The sequence below is a fragment of the Perca fluviatilis genome, chromosome 9 (assembly GCF_010015445.1).
Source record: "Perca fluviatilis chromosome 9, GENO_Pfluv_1.0, whole genome shotgun sequence".
NCBI classification, from domain to species: domain Eukaryota; kingdom Metazoa; phylum Chordata; class Actinopteri; order Perciformes; family Percidae; genus Perca; species Perca fluviatilis.
In genome coordinates, this window is record NC_053120.1 from 12,098,000 (window position 1) to 12,117,989 (window position 19,990).

At 39.9% G+C, this 19,990-nt stretch overlaps 1 protein-coding gene across 2 annotated transcripts; it reads right to left on the reverse strand.

Moving 5' to 3' along the window:
- Positions 1–313: 313 nt before the first annotated feature.
- Positions 314–7,313, reverse strand: dmrt2b (doublesex and mab-3 related transcription factor 2b). 2 transcript variants are annotated; one of them, XM_039810298.1, is made up of 3 exons: positions 6,399–7,313; positions 4,916–5,018; positions 314–3,942 (listed from the first exon to the last, which is right to left on the reverse strand). In XM_039810298.1, the coding sequence occupies exons 1-3, from the start codon at positions 6,759–6,761 to the stop codon at positions 3,089–3,091; spliced, it is 1,320 nt and encodes a 439-aa protein (XP_039666232.1). In that variant the 5' UTR covers positions 6,762–7,313; the 3' UTR covers positions 314–3,088. The 2 variants fall into 2 exon arrangements, with proteins under 2 accessions (XP_039666232.1, XP_039666231.1); XM_039810297.1 differs by having other exon boundaries at positions 6,378–7,313.
- Between the last annotated feature and the right edge of the window lie 12,677 nt (positions 7,314–19,990).

Genomic DNA, 19,990 nt, shown 5'->3' on the forward strand with positions numbered 1-19,990 from the left:
TTCATTACTGCCAGCTAGCTCCTATCAGCCAAAACAAAAATATTTGTAGCAATTGTATGTTAGATAGAATAGATTCAATACTAATTATAAACGTATAGATTTATTGTATAATAAGTTGGATTTAGGGTTAAAGTAAACCGCAAAGTAATAAAACAATGGGGCAAAATCAATCAAGCATATAGAAGTCAAACTAGCAACTTCTGAAGCATGGTGAAGTAGTAACTATTGTAGGACCAACTATTATATATATATATATATATATATATATATATATATATATAGGTCACAGTAGACCTGGAGCTTCTCTCTACTGTTCAACCATATAATCTTAAAATAATAATTTAAGCGGGCATGTTGTTTCCATTCAAATTCATTGTGTCAGAAACAGGGTCCTTATCAACCTGGAGAGTGCTTCGCACTGTCCAAACATCCCATAGTAACACTATTAAATTCAGAGTGCAGCTCGCCCAGAAGTGCCAAGAGAAAGGACCTTGCCACACCAAGACACATGCTTTTAGCTATCATTCTGTAATGAGAGCTGGCAAGACGATCAAAGGCTTTCCCTGAACCCTGATACTAAATGTTGCTGTTTATCCGTCCAAGGGGAGAGCTAAGACTGATGCGTATATCATACCCGACAGCTAGAGAGGTCTGGCTGCTTCAGTTAGGTCTGAGAGGGAAAAACTTACTTAACTTCCCTGCATGTCTGCCTTTTCACACAGCTTGTGTAAACACCGCAAGATCATTTTGATAGTTCTGTACTATGCAGCTGTAGTGTGATGGCTCCACGCTAGGCCTGGAACAGCGTAGGTAAAGACTTCGATGCTTGGTTATCGGAAGAGGAAAGAACCTAGTTTAAAATAACAGGTGAACAAAAGTACTTTTAAAGATGCTGGAGCAGATGTAACCTGTGGGCTAGCGTCTTTGTCATGTCTCCCCCAACCACCCGCTCTCTCCAGCTCGTCTCTTTATCTTGCCCATTTCTTTCAGTTGCTGCTGCTGCTGATAGGGTCTGTATGATGAAAATATGAAGATCAGAGTTACTGGGAAACGCCAAAGCAAAGCTTTCTTTTGCCCTGAACACAGTGAAATCAATCCTGCTGAAATGGAAATGAGGCACAACGAGAGCATGAAGAGCAGGAGTGCCGGAGGTGGGCGACATAAAGGGAGAGGGGTGGGGGAAGAGCAGGTTTTGGGCTGTTCAAAATTCAAAAACATGTTTCAACCTGTTGAAACTGCTTTGTCAGCAAAACTGGCCTGAATCCAATAACCCCCCACATGTCCTCTCTTTCTCTCCTTTCCTCCCTTGGCCCTCAAAGGAAAATGTTAATAAACTGGCGATTGCGGATCGAATCAAACCTTTCCAAAGAGCACAGAACAATGAAGCTAATCTGTCTGTCCCTGGCACAGTCCTAACAAGAACGGTGGAACGTGAATGGCATTTCAGTGTAGGGTCGCTGTCTATTAAACCGCCACACGTCTCATCTAAGGACACTCCAGAATGAAACATGGGGGAACTGGATAAATGAGCTTCTTTCTTAGCTTTGCCGGGGGGGAGGAATTGATTTATATCCTCTGTGTTATTCTTTTCAGAAGTCATTATCACCCCTTTGTGACTGATGCTCATCTTTTTCATTATCATAGTGAAAATGGCAATTTGCGCTCTATGCAAGGAAGAGGTTTTAATATTGTAAAATGACTGCAGATGGCGTACAAAAAAAAAACACAAAAAAACAATGGCACATATTCAGTGCGTTCATGCTCACAACCTCATCTTCCTTTTGTGCCAATCTTTCCTCTCTGTCTGTCTGTGAAGAGACAGGGAGAAAGGCATTCTGATATGCTGGTAGGTACTTGCAAACAAAGACACGGAGCAGCACGCTATCGCCTCTGTGTTGACGCCACAAGGTCCTGAGTTGTCAAAAGTATCTGACCTCCATCTCTGTGAGATTACAGCGCAGAACAAAAAAACACAGGAGGAGAGAAGAGGTGGAAAGTGGATATAGATCAAATGCGTGTTCAAACAAACTCATCCAGCATCAGGCTCGGTATACAATAAAGAACAATGTCGCCAAGGCAACGCTGGCACCCTCCCATTCATCTTTTGTTGAATATTTCCCATCTTCTCTCATTCTGTTGGTGTGATGAAATGAAACTCCATGAAATATTAAACAGTGTGTCATATGATAATTACATGTAAGTTTGTACAATCATAATGATAGACTACAGTCTGGCAAAATGTCAACAATGGAGCCAATAAATAATGAATACATATTTCTCACTTGGTAAAATAAAAAGAGACAACAATAGTCAGAGTTGTTTGTTTGCTGTCAGCTCTTTCTGGGCTATTACAGACTTTTTTGGGGGGGACAATCTTTGCTCCTTTTAACTGTCTTCTTGGGAAATCACCTGCTTCTCCTCATGTTCCTCCTTCCAGCGTTAGTTTTCTTTTGAGTTAAGAGAGATTTCTAAGCAGCACCTGGTTTGTTTTGACACTGCAACGCCTGAGAGCAGCGCAGATATCAGCCAGCCACATCTACACTTTGATTTGAAAACCAATGCACAAAGTAAGAAATGGGCACAAGTTCAAACACTACTTGACTTTTTCATCAACTTTGTTTTATGGATGTACTGTATATTTCTTCTTGCAGGAAAAGAGAATATAAAATGATTGATGTGAGACCGTCAAAGCAGAATGGTTCAGTATATGTTTACTGCACTGCTGACAGAGTAGTATACAAGAGGATTACATTATTAAAGTGTATATTTGAACAAAATATGCTCAATGTAGGCATAAAAATTAAAATATAGAAATCAAGTGCATATATATGTTTCATTGTTGTATATTTTAATTATAGTTAAAATATAGCTAAATAAATTTTTATAGAAAAGAAATACAAAAGACTGGTAATCATGTTTTGTAAATTGTTCATATATTATGTTCAAATATTTCACTTTATAGCAGCCCTTGTCAAAAAAAGTGTTTCAAAACCTGTATTACAACTAGCAATTTTTATATTTATTCACTCAACATCAATTCTTAGTCCGCACATAAACAAAGTGCACTGCACTGCTTTCCATTTCCCTGTCAGGCTCTTAGCAGAGCCTCCACAGAGAAAGGTAATGGCATCACAGCGGGAGTCCTGACTGAGCCGCCATGAGGGCTCTTGACAGAGTCGGTATGAGGACGTGCCTGGTCGGCAGGAGTGTCTGCGCACCAGCCCTTTACTGTCAGAGCTCTGGGATCAAAAGTCCTGCTGGGAGCACTGACGTCTGGCCTGCCCAGGATACCCTGATCTGATCCAAAAACATAGCGTGTGATGGTTGAAGAGCCATTTGAGTCCATTATTTCTGTTGGTTTTGAGGTGAATTTGACAAGGTCTAGACCTGACAAGGTACTGCCATGATGTTTGAGTCTTTGTTGTGATGGTAGAGGTATCAGCTCGGGTCTGTCTTTCTCCTCGCAGCCTTTCCAACAGTTCTGCACCTCCTTATCCTTTCTGGTTTCCTCTGAGGTTTGGCATAAGAAGTCATTATAGTCACCTTGTGTGGATGACCTGCTCTTAAGGTGGAAAAACTGATAGAACTGGAAGTCACACTCATACAGAGGCTTATATTTATACACAGGCACATAACTGGACGTCCCTGCAGCGGCGGGGTCCTTGTTAAGAAGACAGCAGTGGAGGCTAGGAGAGACGGGCAGGGGAGGAGGGTGAAGCACGGGGACGAGGGCAGAAGGTGAAGAAAAGGAAAGGTCGCTCTGCAACTCTCTCTGTCTCAGTTCCCGCTCCAGCATCACGTTCTCCAGCTCCTTGTCTGCAAAGGCGCGCCTCTTCCTCATCCGGGCGCTGATGGGGGGACACGTGAAGGGAGTTTGGTCGCGCTGTGTCTGCTTTGAGCAGCAGGAGGTGTCGTCCTCCAGCGGCACCACCGGTTTGAGCCCTGCATAGAAAGCAAAGACACATGCCTCTGTTATGTATTCATATATTTAATTCATTAATGAATAACAAAGTTGTTCCAACCAATTAAGTGTTATGTTTACAGTATGTTTAAGTACTTTGTCCTTTATTATTTTAATTATGCAGTTGGTTAGCGGCGTCATTTTTGCTTTACTGAGCGCACAGAGTGGCTGAGAGGGACATAAAGAAGACAAAGCCTCTTGCAGGATTTGACAGCAAGCCAGCAGGTATTATTACACACTATGTATTACAGTAATGGTCTGTTGTTGTGAAATAGTGAAGCCACAGTGATCAGGTTGGTTTAGATAAATTTAGTGTGGGTAATGCTGGGTAACAATGACATCCAAGAAGCACTGGCAGTGTGGGCAAGCAGGGCTTGAAAATGCAGTTGAAGTTAGAGCATAATACATAATGCGTATGTGTGTCTACTTGTGGGGACAAATATGTTTGTTTAGTGACATTGTGGGGACTAACATCTGTATCTGGACAAAAGGCTTAAGGCTTAAGCTAAGGTTAGGATAAAGGTTGGGGTTAGACACGGACAGGTTATGGATAATGTTATGGTAAACCTCCAGGGATTCAATGTGAAACAAATCATTTAAACAAATATTTGATCTTATTTTTACTGCACTTGTACACCAAAAGACGTTATTTGTTACTTGCAAATGTTTCTGTACTAATCACAACTCACCCTGGACAAGTAAAAAGAGTTTACTTTGACAGGTCAGCAAGCAGTGACTCACTGCCTCCACTAGCAGATGACAAACCAAGTTGATCAGTTTGTGATCTTCTTGCATGAATTCTGACAAACTCAATGCATTAAAACAATTAAGCAAAATGTTAAAGTTGACTTAAGGGTTTCATCTGATTTACTGGAAAGAAAACTACACTTTCTATCACAGTCTAGGAGAGAAGGAAGTACGTTAATAAGAGAGGAGATGCTAATTAAACTTTACCCTGCAGGATGCTCTTAGCCAGTATGCTCGGTTCGGCTGCTTTGGTGTAACGCTGATACGCAGTCCTCCGCATCGGACCTGCACACCTGACCCCCCTCTTACCCTGGGAGAAACATGTGAACAGGAATTAGACATTTGGACATAATCATTACACTGAGAATGTGCCCCAAAGGTAATTAATACATTATGTAAGAGGCAAGTAAAGCTCATTTTCATTCTAAGATATTTGGCTATTCACTGTTGACACTCGAAAAATACAGCTATAGCTATAGTATAATTATAGGCTAAGTCATTGTATAAGGCATACTTGCTGTCTTAGTATATTATATTAATATGTTTTCATAAAATATAAACAACAATATTTATTTATATGACAAAATGTGGAATATGTATTGACAATGTTAAAACACATTTTGCCTTCAGTTATAAATGTAGACTTCTGCAGACAGAGTACAGATTTCTGTTGCAGTACACTTTAGTACTGCAATGAACTACAAAACAGACAATCATTCCTCTGAGGGATGTTTAAAGTTCTACTTATCCAGTAATATTTTGAATATTTGTGAATGTTCTAAAATGTTGATGACTGCTTTGTGTAACTGAATTGTCTTGTTGTAATGAGCTATATATATATAAATATAAATATATATATATAAATATATATATATATATATATATATATAAACACACCCAACATCACAACAATGTTAGATAGAATATATATTATATATAATACATATTTCTTATCCATATCTCAACAGTACTTCAATGTTCAAAATATGTTTTAATTTGTACAAAAAAGATTATTCTGTTTTGTATAAATGCTATACAAAAAAAGTATGTGCTTAAGTGTGTAGTTTTGTACCTACTGTAGAAATATAATATAAAAAATATAATGCCCTGGGCCTTAAGATTTCTTTCACACATATTAGTTGAAAATATAGATACTAGTAGCCTAATAGTTAAGTTAGTGTAAACTATTTACCTGCGATTTCTCTTCAGAAAATTCAATACAGTAAAAGAAAAGGATGTAGTGTGAAATAACAATAGCTTTATATGTCTGACCTTCAGTCTACCACCAGGTATGAGCCATTACATATTCAATATTTTTTTTTATTATTTTGTCAATTGTATATTTCTTGCATTTTCAGTATGTGTGTGTGAGTATGTGTGTGTCCCTGTAACGTGCTGCTGTAACAGAGTAATTTCCCAGTTTGGGATTAAAAAGTCTATCTATCTATCTATCTATCTATCTATCTATCTATCTATCTATCTATCTATCTATCTATCTATCTATCTATCTATCTATCTTTCTACCTATCTATCTAATTTCTTATCGTAGGACTCACATTCAACGTCTCATTTTGATAATTGATTAATTGTCTGTTAATGACGGTTTGCCTCCTGATAATCATGTAGTGGAGGTCATGGTTTACCCATCTGTTTATTCTCCATCACTGACCTGCCCTTGTGCTCTCCTCACCTCCGCAGCTTGCTGCCTCCTCAGTGCGACCTGCGCTGCCATGACACGCTGCCGCTCCACCACCAGCAGGCAGCAGGCACAGTGACAGTCCCTCCAGCGGCAGAAGCGTTTGTGGCCTTTCAAACACGAAACGACGCCGTGGTTCCGACAGCGGGCGCATTTGGGGCTCCGGGTCATCTTGCGTGGTTTCTGCTGATGGCGCTCTGGAGACAGGGCCGTTTTATTCTCCCCTCCGTCCCCGCGGCGGCCGAGTTGCCCAGCGCATCCGTCAGGACTTGTCACGTCAACAACTTCTTCGGATTTTAGTAAATCAAGTTTTGCTGTGGTCTCCCGCGGCAGGCCTCCTTCCAGCTGAGAGGACATCTATGACTAATAACACCGATTCCTTTTTAATCCGTGGTGCACTATGTTGCTGCTAACGCTGAGCAGACTTTCTCAAAAACTAAAAGGTTCTTTTAACTCAACATGCAACTAGCACACGTGTGTAAGGTTGTTACTTATTAAAGTACAACAGTGGTGCTGCTTTACGCACGCATTTGAAACTGAAAAAAGCAATTCCAACTCTGCTGCACTGAAACACAACACACATAGACATCAGCTTCTCCTATCCTATATGAAATACATCAGCTTTCATCAGATAGCAACTAAAACGACGCATTAAGAGTATGATTCCGGGCTTAGAGAGGCTGTGCACCACAACTTTACAGCAAACTAATTCCTATTGAACACCAAGCGGCGAGGTGTGGTGTCCTGCCCCAGCCCACTGCAACATGACAGTGTTTTCAGGGTGGAAACTTTGCAGCCTACCGCCAGACGTTTGAAATGTTAAGCCTCTCTCAGCTGCTCTCTGACGCTGTTTCCAAGAACAAGCGGGCCACAATGCAGAGATCCTGGCGCGCGACCCGACAGCATTGATTTGTGGGAAGTCAGTTTGCAGAAAAAGCAACCGCCTCTCCCTATAAAGGCCTTTACCTGCCCTGCCCTGCCCACCTTCGAAGTGGTTCTCATCTTTCAAGAGATATGGGATCTTGCCAGACCTACATCTCCAAATTATTCTAGGCGAGAGATCAACATTTATACAAAGAAAAAGTATGTCAAAAGCATTTATTCACATTTTTTGCCCAAATTTGTTAAGAAATGGCAACAATTTACAGATTGTAAGGGGGGAAGAAGGGAGTACAACCACCACAACAATTTATAGTAACAATCATTATTATGATAATAGTAGCCTAATTATACATACAGAGTTTACGCTAAAACATACATGTGTCCATTACTGTGCATATACATGTGAGCCATGTGTTTTACCAGACTGATACAATATGGACTAATTATGCACGTGCCTTGGGGAAAGTGGGCTAGTGGGGAAATGAGAGACAGGCAGAGAAAAGTGAGGGAGGGAGAATTACATTTGTTATATTACTTAGGAGTCTTGACACTCATATTTATTCATTATACGTTTAAATATGTCAATGATTTAATGGCTCTCTTGATGTTTTAGTGTCACCCTTTCTGGGCCTGAAACAGAATAATCAAAACCATTGAAATGCATAAATATTCCCCTTAAAGCTTGTTTAGATAAGTGTTTTTTACACTGGTTTACTAAGAGTGAATTATTCTAATTCTAACCTTTTTGAAAATGAATATGAATGTATGCTGATCTCAGATACTTTGTAATTCATTGTGTGATCCACACGATGGTTAATTAATTACGATTACCACAAGATGGTAATCGTTATTAATACTGATTATGTTTATTATTAATACAGGCTGCTGTACTTGCCCCTGGACTGCCATGTGTGGATTATGGATCCAGTAAATTAATGGGAGGTTGGTGATATGCAGCACTCAGCTCCTTAGCAGCGTACACTTAATGCTAATATAGTGCAGTATGTATGTTGTGTATAAAAAGAGCTGATGTTTCCTTGACCCAAATTTCAGACTCCGCTGACATGGTGTGAAAAGTGTGCTCCCTACTGGTTCAGTTCTGTAATTACACCCAGGGTAGTTCTTCCATGGCAGAACCAGTCAGGGCGAACTCATTTATCTGATTTCCATCTTATTTCAAGGCTACACAGGGAGAAAGCGTTCAAATAACTTGTAGATTTCAACAATGTAGCCCAACACTGACCAACCAGAAAAAGAAATTATCTTGCTCTCCTTCACAGGACACTTCAGGGCTTTCTGTAACTTGTTATCACTGAAGATCATGACAGGACTAACTCAAGTGGTTCTCGTCTACAGCACCTACAAGTTTAGCTCATGATAACTAATTATCACAATTTCTACCTCATGCTTCAGGCTTCCAAATGAGTAACTCATTATGTATGTGGCTATACTATAACAGTTTAAATTATATTTAAATGGCACATTGCTGCACATTGTATTATTCCAGAGAGAAGTTCTCTCAAAAAGCCTGACATTTATTGTAACATGTGCAACGTTTGGATTTGAGAATGCAATTATGCCGAAACGTTGACGCAAAATTTTTGGCATTCAGATTCTGTTATTAGGATCATTTTTAAGATACTTATTGTGAGGCTTATTTACTGTGAGTTATCTGTAAAAAACAAGTGATGCCCACATCACCATAAAGGCAAGGAATCAAATATATACTGTATGTGTAAAGGTCAAAATCTTGGCCGACCAATATTTATTTGATGTGTAAATTTACAACAGCTGCAAATGCACTGATATTAACAAGGTAAAACCTTTATATGAATTCTTCTCTTTTATAAAAAAAAAACTGATACTGTATATATTATTTTCACCAGCCATAGCAGGCTCAGGGGCTCAGATGGCAAAGGCCCAGTCACTTTTGGTTTGATCCTAGATTTTGCAGTAGCCAGAAGTGTCCTGCCAGGAGATTTCTGGATGTTGTCAACTCATAAAAGGTTTAAAGATCAGATATCAAAGATGTAGGCAGGAGCCAGCGCCAGCTGAGCCTCAGAATATGATCACCAAAGTCATACAACCAATGGATACAGTGTAGCTATGTTGTATATATACTACATGATTGCCCTCTTCAATAATCAGACCACAGATTTAATCTGGAGGGCTGCCACAGCTTGGTATTAATGACATTATAAAATGAAAGTAGCCAAGAGATTCCAATATTAGATATATTTAATGTTTCCACGGTGGTATAATAACACCCGGACTATCTTTAAATCTCTGGACAGGATATACTTTTGCAGGGAAAGATTAGATATGTATTTTACCAATCGGATACAGTCGTATACTGTGTCTTGTCAATGTCAAACAGAATTCTCCAGTATAGATAGGGCAGTGGTAGGATAAAAGTAGTGAACTTGCCCACCACTAGGTTCAACCTCCAGTTTCCATTGGGCTCCAACTACAACTCAAAGAAGGAATCTGCAGAAGATACTGAGAGCATTTTCCTCACGATGAAACTCATCCTTGCCAGGTGAAAAGCAGCAGCCATGCTGACCCCATATGTATCAAAGGACACACTCAAAGGAAGCAAGGAAGGCAATATCAAAGGAAGCTTTCCCCAGGGACTTCAACACCCAGGGGCATTGGTAATGACCAAAGGCCTTTCACACCAATTCCAGATTTTTCTCACAAATGAGAATAAATAAATAAATAAATGACCACATGGTGTCTTGCACACAGTCAGCTCCACACTTCACCAAGTAGAAGATAAGTAACATTGCACTCTTTATTAGCCGCAAATAACTTCTGACAGAATTTGTAATGGACTTTATGTCATACATATATTATTGAACCCACTTTGAGGATAATTACAGATGTAACAGGTTCTAAACTTAATTAGGAAAATAAAGAAAGATGAAAAAAGGCATTTCTATTAAAAAAAAAACGTACAATGTGAAGAATTGTATCCAATCATTATCACAATTATTTTAGCAGATCCCCAAATTTAGCATCAAAGCATCATATGCCAAAGCCACACATTTTGTACACCCGATCATTTGCAAAAATCCTCCTTTTCTTGAAGAGATAAATCAACGTCATGCTACTGCTACATTTGCTGAGAGGGAACAGTCATTACTTGCACGAGTACAAGATGTCACTTGTCAAAAAAACATAAACACAGGTTGTTTAAGGTGTTTAAGCAAACAACGAATGCGATAATTTTTCTGTTGGGTACATAATGGGTGGGATATCCATGATGCTGTGCAATGTGTCCATGGAAACCAGTACAACCCCTTCTTATTAAAACTATCAGCTCTGCTGCTGCCTGCAGTGGAGTGCATCTCTCAAAGCCTGTTGACTTGGAGACAAATTGACTGTCATCAGCAGTGACATGGTGCTTTGGCATTCTTGTCACAGGCCCTCTCTTTTCCTTGCACTCTGTTGTACATCCTGCGGTTGTACTGAGAGTTGTGTCCATCTACTTCCATTTTCGTAGCAGAGAATGAGTTTGACAGACTCCTTGGCTCCCACCACTCGGCCTGCCAGTGTGTCCTTCTCTATCTGCCTCTCCCTCTATGACTGACGCCCTTAATCGACTTGTGGACGACCTCAAACTAAACACAAAAGGCCGGTAGGATACACTCAAGGACAAGAGCGCTGCTCCAACTTTATTTAACGTGCAGAAGTTTAGAGAAAGAAAACACAGGAGCTGGGAGGCAGGTTGCATTTTCAAACAAAATCCTGAGCTGAATGTCAATTCACTTCAAAGAGAGAAATGAAAAAAAGACACTGGGCTATGTTTCACGGTGCTTTTAAACAAAGGCTTTAGCACCTTTATCCACCTACACCCAAAGAGGAGGTGACACCTTGGCTGTTATCAACGTAAGGCAGAGGCCATTAAGCTGACAGTTTTTTTTCCCAAGGGGGGGTTTAATAACCTGCCCCTTAGAGAGTATTTGAGTTTGTCAAGCCTGTTAAGACAGAACAAGCACTTGCTTAAATTAACGCACTTCTAACCTCATCATAGTAGACACAATCAGGTTGTTTTAGGGAATCTTTTTAATATGCCAAGCACAGCAAGTGTTGCAACAACACAAACAGTCTTAAAAATCAGTTGTATGAACCAGAATATGCAGTCTCTGTAGGTACTGTAAAAGTGCCTACTTTAAGGTTTTATACAAATGTTTAACTTTGGAAACAGATTAAATGGATCTAGGCCTCAGGCTTTACTCTCCATAAGAGCTCCCAGATGCCTGGCCTGGCAGTACTGAAGGAAGAGCTGTGGTTTCTTTGCCTCAAATAGGTCGACTTGTGGTCAGTAAGGAGCATTTCTAAGAGGAAACAGTTTGCAGGTAGATCATACTGCATCAGTGAGAGCATTTTTCACAGTATCATCGCTAGATTCAAAATTCACTTTATTGTCCCACATGGAAATGATTGGGCTTCCAACCACGCTGCCAAACATATCCAAGGGGGTGCTTATTATGATGTACACTTTTCCTTGTTCTATATTTCTCCTTCTTCTTCTCCTACTCCTCTTTTATTCAAATCCCTCTTCTATACCTTCTTCTTGTTATTATAATATAATAATGTATTATTTCTAATCAATTGATTCTAAAGTCGTCATAAACAATGGGTTCAGTTTGGCAGGGTTGACAATCGGAGCTCAGTTCTTTCAGTCTCCGCTGGTTAATTCACTATATCAAGGACCTCTGGCACATTTCATAGATGCATTAATTCATCCAATACATGTGTTTTGGGGACTTTAGTTATGCTGTTGTTGGGGGTTTCAGTTAGATGTTTTAAACTTGGATGGCACTTGGATTTGGACACCAGCAGTAGGTCAGGGCATCTTAAGGACAAAGCAATGCCAAACCAAAGGTGGTGATAGGACAATGAAGCGACGACGCTTTATTTAAGGTATGATTGATCTTTTCATTTTTTGACGTGTGGGCAAGAGAGACGTGAACAGCCAGATGCAATCAGATAGTGAACCAGAATATATATATCCGCTCAGAGACTCCGAATTTCAAAAGATTAGATTTGTCAATGGGAGTATAAACAGGATCCACTGGTTTTTCATTAAATCTGAAATGTTTTGCTAATGTTGATGCAGGCACTAGCCAACCAGTACAGTCATGGCAATGGGAAGGCTACGGCTTTGTTTAGGAATTGGTGTGTTCTGACAACAGAGGAAATGAAAGAGAAAAAAGAATGGGGGAGGACCAGATGAAGACTAGACCATAGGTTTAAAATGAGTCATGTATGAGGAAAGAACAGAGAAGGGTTATGGATGCGTCTGTGGCTAAAGCTGTGGCCATAGTTACATTTATCTATGATGTGATGCTTGATGACCTGAAGAAAATCCTCCAGGAGCCAGAAGTTGCCCCCTCACGGTCCATTTGAGCCAACACTTTGCATTGTTGGCTTGAACATCTCCTTCTGCCCATCAGCCCATCCTGTCCTTTATTCTTCCTTTGTTCTCTCCATATTTCTGCTTTTCTTTTTACTGTATCGCTTTCCTTTTATTTTTTTTATTTTTTTTAAAGTTATCTTCAGTAACCCCCTTTTTGTCATGGTGTATTGAATAAATATCAGCAATGCAGTCATGATTAAGTGTTGAATTCAAAAGAAAATTGACATTTATTGTATGGTGGATATAATTTTTGCAGCGCTCATTTCATCAGCCACCAAACCAAACTAATAAAATAAAAATCTAATATAGAATCGATGCAATGCAGAAGAAGAGCCAGTAAACAAACATTCTCATCTTAAAATAATATTTGTTTATTCTCAGTCAAAAGATAATTCTTGATAATTTTCACATCCTCACATAAGGTCGAAATATGCTGGCTTTTATTTGAAGCAGATTGATGAACTGAAAATGACATGATATGTATTTCTTTAGTTTTGATAATGAGTTTGACAAAGCAAAGCCAAGAACAATTTAACAAATTGGGAATCTAAAGATAGAGGGCCTTGTTTGTGATTTATGAATAAAACAGACTTGCCTTGACCAAGTGTGCTACGCACAACAACAGTCATGTAGCAGAAAGACAGTTTAGCATCTCTCTTCATAGCAATACATAAATCAGTTTGCATGACTCAATCAAAATGAATCACAGTCATCACATAGATTATGTACTGTAGTCATTGGATTGCATTGCGGAGGAAATTAATGAAAGTGAAATTAATGAAATGTGACAAATTTGTCATGATCTCATGAGCATAAATGAAGACCAATGAGGCGATGTAAAATGAATGGACCTAGAGGAAAATACACTCTTAAGACACATGCATCTGTGATTCACCTAATAGAGCATTCGGAATTCCTCTTTAAGGTGATTTTCTGAACACAAACAAAGCTCCCTCTGGACCATAAATGATCAGGGGACGTGCCACATCACACAAACCCACAGACCATGATCAATGTTCTATTTAACATGTCTGGTTTCAGGCCAAATCAATGCAAGAAAGGCGATCCCTGACCTACACACAGCAGTTTGTTATCTCTGCTGAATGAATTTAACCCTCTTTTGCAATTATATCTCACCATGATCCTGAAGCCTGCACAGGGAGCACACTGACATTCTTTGTGTCTCTGCATTGACTATTGATTTAGTCTGTTTCACGCTCAGGTTAATGAGAGCTTTTAAATAATGCAGACACTGCAGCGCCATGTACACCATATCTCATGCCCACCCCTTTCTCTGGACGCCCCTTTTTCTCACTTTTTTCTTTCTCTTTTCTTCTTCCACTCACCTCCCTCCCGCTCTCATTATCATCCCTCCTTTTCCCATCATCGTTTTCTCCTGCAGACAGATCTCAGGTTGAGCAAGGGTACCCCCGCCACACTCCTCTTCCTCCCAATCTCACCACCTCTGATCCATTGTCTTCCTGACTGGCGTGGGATTCAAAGGCACACCTTACTCCCAGAGATGAGATACCCCGTGCTGCAGAACAAGAGGCTCCGTATTTAGTCACTCCCTCTCCCTCCCGTATCAGATTGAAGCTCTTTCTAGAGGTTTATTGCCTCTTTAGTCTTCTAGGTTGTCTTGGACTGTCTCACTAAATGTGTGGTTTTATGAACTGTAAGCAATATGCCTTCAGACACAAAGCAAAGTACTCTGTATTTTGTAAGTACTGTAGTGTAATGAGCCTCCAGATGAATAAATTCTTTTAAACAGCATTTCATGAAACAAAGTTCTGCAAAGCATGAGCACAAATGCAACTGAATATGTGCTCCAATTCTCTAGCTTACAATGCACTTTTCCTGCAACGGATGTGCACACTTTAGAGGCTTGCGAGATAAATGTTCAAAATAACGAATCTTCAAAAATAATATTCCTCAAATATATTGACAAAGTGACAAAGTCTGAAAATTAGAAAGAAATACACTCTGTTTTTGCTTAAAATAGCAAGAGGTAATTCTGAAGTCCTCAGTACTTCTTGTAAGTTATTTGTTAGTCAGGAACTCAGTGTTTAACGGTGGAGGTGATGAGCTCCCTGGCAGATTCAGCAGAGACCTCTGACAGATGCTTTGCAATGCAAATCACATCATTATCACAAAATGTGAGATTATTCTTGGATGTCTGTTTGCACCAGGGAGCTGTAAAAAATGGCTTCTGTTGTGTTTTCTTGAATTTGAGAGAGGAGAGGCTTTGTCCAGTGAAGATCAACAAAAAGATTTAATAACGAAATAACATGACAGAACAGGATTTAACGTTGCAGCGGACTGCAAGGTGTGTATTCCCCTCGTGGTTCTACAATTTACAGTCCCAAAGATTTCTCAGTTTCACCAATATATTCCCTTGAAGTTTTGGGCAGTTCCTTGGATGAAAACCTTTTCCATTGGTCCATCGTCCCCCAAAAGAAAGCGTTGTCTTGAGGTTACTTCTGGTCACAACAAGATCCTAGCATGTGGATGTCAGTTCTTTTAGAGTTAGTCTTTTGGTCTTATGGTTCTGACACACCAGGACACACGGACAGTCTGGCGAGGTCGTGACTCGAGTCTGTTCGGTGTGTTCCATGCCGTCGTCAGTCAGAGGAGCGCATGCTTTTCAAGCAAGCTCAATGAGACAGACACAGACCGTAGCTATTAGCTAATATGAAACGCAAAGCATAGCAGCTTGTTTTCATTTAAATTCAGCAAGAAACGCTCCGAGGAGCAGGAGGAGGAAACTCCTGCCATTTTAAGTAACGCGATTACAAGTGACGAGTTACCATCCTGCTCGGCCGCCCTGTCCCCATCAAGTCCTCCCGTAGCACCAGCTACACCAGCAAGGCAAGTAGGCTAACATTAACGTTAGTGTCTGGCTGTCTGTATGCAGGGGGAACCCATATTGGCTTATTTTAACTGGCCCATCCAGTTTTCTGGAGGCCCACCTACACTCAAAATCCTGGCGCCGCTAGTGGTGGGCAGTCGGACTCAATGACCAATCTGATTGGTGGAGTTCTAGCCCTTGACTAGCGAATCAGTGCTTCTTCCACAAGAAGAAGCCCGAGAGCTGACAATGCCAGTATCTTCTTATTACTAGCCATCGTATTTTCTTCTGTTCAGCGAATTAATGACAACAACGATCCTTCTTAGCTACTATCAACACTCTCTGATGAAAACAATGACTGACGACAGCGTGCTCTGTGTTTACTAGGTCTAGAGAGATGTTCCGTCATTTCCGAATTTTTTGGGTGACAGGTTAGCGGCGCCTGCTGTTATGGAGACGTATTACGTCTCACGCACGCGCAGAACATACGCTCAAGTCGGCGTCGCTTCGGTGTGTTCCGAGGCACTTTTTTGAGAGACGGGAGCCGACTGTTCAGTCCGACTGCCTTTTCTGCCGACGGTCGGCCGTCGGGTTGGTGTGTCAGAGCCTTAAATCTAATCAACAGACAGCCCGCAGACAGAGACAAAAAAAGTTCTTCCTGCCGTGTGAACAAAGAGCTTCCTCCTGTATGATAAATGACAGACATGATCTAATTAGAACAATAAGCTGCAGAGGGCAGGATGTTGACCGGGATGCAATGTTCCTGCCTAACTCAGCTGCAGCGTACATTGTGAGTACATCAAAACATAAAAGTGCATTGATATCAAAGATCAGCATTGTTTTAACTTTTTAAAACTCAACACTTCTAATGTCATTTTATTCTGTCGGGATGCACAAGTACACAAAATCTAATAAAGATAATCACGGCTCTGCAGGCCTTAAAAAAAATAATGGTCCAAAACATTAAAGTTATACACAAACAGATGATCTTCATATATCTTTCTTCTGAAAGTGTCTTTAGATAATTATTAAAGAATATACAGTATATTGACATTTGGCTTTAAATTGCTTTTCACATGCAAGAAAGCAGTTAGTGGGAAGAGAGAGGCAGTGCAGATGAGTGGATGTTAATTGTGAGCCTACTCTTTGCATTCCTACGTTTGATTATGATTCGTGCGTTGGAGGCAAGTAGAGGATGGCGTTCTCTGCACAAGCTGCACTATTTTAGCATCTGCCCTTGCTGCTTCAGACTGGAAAGTATAGAACTTCTCGTCTCCGCACTCTGCTGACTGCCTGTGACAGCTGGGGAGAATGTATGGAGAACAGTTGCTGGGGGTACAATATAGATGCTCTCACGCTTCACTGTTTCTTCCATTAAATCTACTCATGATTCAAATTAGCTTTCTTGCCTCGTCTGTCAATCTTTTCAAAGCCCACCAAAGGCGCTAGACCCGTGCTGTTGCCCCGATAAATGCAATGACAGAATTAATAAATAGAGTTTTACATACATGGGAAAAATAATAATAATAGTAATATTTGAGGGAAGCACAGCCTTATCAGCATCTATGGTGGCTCCTGAAAAACTCATTAGCATACAGAAATATTCTTTTCCACTTTATTGGGCCCTAATTGTTGATTCCACTGACTGGATGGCTGCTTCCCCCTGGATAATGATGCCATATCGTCCTCCATATGAGAAGAGTCAGTAAAAAATAGGACGAAAAGAGAGAGAGACAGAGGAAGAACATAGAGAGTAGGCACTAAGGCAATGAAAACTACAAGCTGTTCATTTACACCTTCTTTCTTTTGACAGTTGAAAAATAAATTGTATCCTGGCTTCAGTGTGTGAGCAGGAGAGGGTGAGAGGAAATGGAATATATTTGGTGTAAGACATACAGGATTTGGACATCACAGCTTTTTACTGTGAAGACAACTACAGACGGGACTCATCCAGAGCCGCCAGAATTCTTCCAACTTCAAAAGAAATGAAGAAATAAATATTTGATAGGTGTCAACTCAACCAAAACAACATCCATGCATTCCCACTACAAAGAGAGCCACTGGGGCTTTAATGTATCTTTTATGCATTTCAGTCTAAAGATACTCTTTACATCATATCTTGAGTCCCTTTTCTTTGTCAAGAGATGTTATGTCCAATGTTAAAGTCCAACTAAAATTAAAAATGCAATCCATGTTCTCATGTCAACAATATAATAGTCTGGGTAATGTTTGCTCTCTCTTGGATGCTTTAGTAGCTCATGCTTTAAACAAACCTCTCTTACAATGTGCAACTGTTTTGCATTAACAATGTACATGCATGAACAGTGCTTATACTGAAATGAAAACAAAGGATGTGGATGTGAATGGAAATATAAAGAATTAGCCTCCAATTGCATCCCATGTTTGGTTACTGTCTCATTTTGTTATTTAAAAGCACATGATCCAAATGTCAAAAAGAGGCTAGCTGCATGCGTTTTTCCCCCATTTTTTCTTCTTCCAAAAGTTTGTTTCTAATTATTGTGTTTCTGCAAGAAATATATGGAGTTGAGTGAGCAGCTTCAATAGGAGAGAGCCATCATGAGAATACATACCTCTTCATGATGTGCTCGTCTAGTTCTTATCCAGTTTAAAGTGGTACAGAGATTGCATTTTTCACAATCAAGACTATCATTAATATATCCAGAGGTTGATGACACCTGTGTCAAGTGTGGAGTAACTTCCTGCCATCTTAGTCATATGTTTGCCCTTTGTCCCAAACTTGAACATTTTTGGAATTCTAGCTTCAATATCCTTTCAGACATTCTTCAAGTCCAATTAGAACCATGCCCTCTACTAGCTAGACACCGGTCCCACAGCTTCTTAATAGAAGACAGGCAGATGTTGTTGCCTTTGCCACTCTGCTGGCAAGGCGAAGGATCCTATTCTCCTGGAAATCCTCACAGGCCCCTTATTTTCTTTCTAAAATTAGAGAAGGTGAAATTCTCTCTCATAAGGAATACTGATAACTTTTTCAAATGCTGGAATTTTTTTTATTACTTATTTCAATGAGCTACAAACACTGTGGATTCACCCACAACCACTTTTTACTCCCTTTTTTTTTCTTTTTTTTTTAAATGTTCACTTAATTTAGTTTTTCAGTTATTGTTTGAATGTTTGTCTGTTTATGTATGTGCAACATGTAAGACCTTTCTTGATGGGTGAGTGGTAATGGGATTGGTGATGTTATGGGCTTTGAGAAAAAGAATCTTTATTTGATTCTCATATATGTTGTATTACTATTGTACAATGTTTAAAATTATTGTTCCGACTGCATATAAAAAAAAAAAAAAAAAACTTGAATAAAAAAATTATTAAACACAAAGTAGGCTATAGCCGAGGTCATTAGCTTTGCAGGTATTGGTCATAAACCAAAGTATTGGACATATTTGACTTATCCTTAGGGGGACACGAGCGTACCAAATGTCACTTCAATTTATCCAATAGTTAACATTAACATTTAACATTTCACTAAAAAAAAAAGGAGCTTCAATGGTAGGGGGGGTAATGCCTGCAGAGAATCATGCTACGCCACATTTCTGCACAGGCATCCTGACCTACCAGCAGAAGTCAGCAACAATGCTATTATCCTATACAGCTTCTCACCTAAAAACACTGCCAATATTCAACACGTCAGTTTTATGATGTGACGCTATGGTTAAGGTTTGGTTATGTTAAGGCGCAAAGACCACTTGGTTGGGTTTATCATGGTTTAGATTTGAGTAAGTGCTTTGTTATGATCAGGGAATGTCATGGTTAAAAGACACCAACATTGACTGTCGGTTGGAAATGGGAAACAAACAGGGGTCTCTATGGACTTTGTTGCTTGAATTAAAACATGCTGTTTTGGGGGACTTGCTGAAGCAACTGTGTCATTTTTCTTGGGAGGACAGTCTTTCAATATTAGATCAGGCACCTAGCAGAGATGCTTTTACCACATGGTATAACATTCAAATCAAATTTGTGAAATGTGAATTGAGAACAGATTTGTTCTAAGTCATACTTGTTGTTGTTGTTGTTGTTGTTCTATTTTATTAGCCTACATACATACATACTGTTATGGTTTCGGTGTTGTCTTGCATTTGGTTTATGTCATGTTTTCTGTCTGTGTTCCTGTTTCCTGTTTTATTGTGATAGTCTGGTTTTCTGTTTTGTCTTGTCCAATTTACTTCCTGAGTTTTCCCGCCTTTGTTGATTGTCCTGCCCCGCCCTGATGTGTTTCACCTGATGTTACCACCTGTTCCTTGTTTGCTCCCTACCTCATGTATTTAACCTCTCTTTTGTCTTGTCAGATCGTTTTGTAGCCATGTCCTTGTGTTTCCTCCCTGTGCCTTGTGTCTGTGCCTGCGTCAGTGTACTCCTGCCTGTGTTTTTCCCGTCAGTTCGTTTTTGTAA

Excerpts from the sequence above, each read along its gene's own strand:
- dmrt2b (XM_039810297.1), bottom strand. The coding sequence starts at position 6,761 with ATGTCCTCTCAGCTGGAAGGAGGCCTGCCGCGGGAGACCACAGCAAAA. Across the intron at positions 5,019-6,377 it reads TGAGGAGAGCACAAGGGCAG|GGTAAGAGGGGGGTCAGGTG; the intron begins GTCAGTGATGGA and ends TGTTTCTCCCAG. Across the intron at positions 3,943-4,915 it reads GGCTAAGAGCATCCTGCAGG|GGCTCAAACCGGTGGTGCCG; the intron begins GTAAAGTTTAAT and ends CTTTCTATGCAG.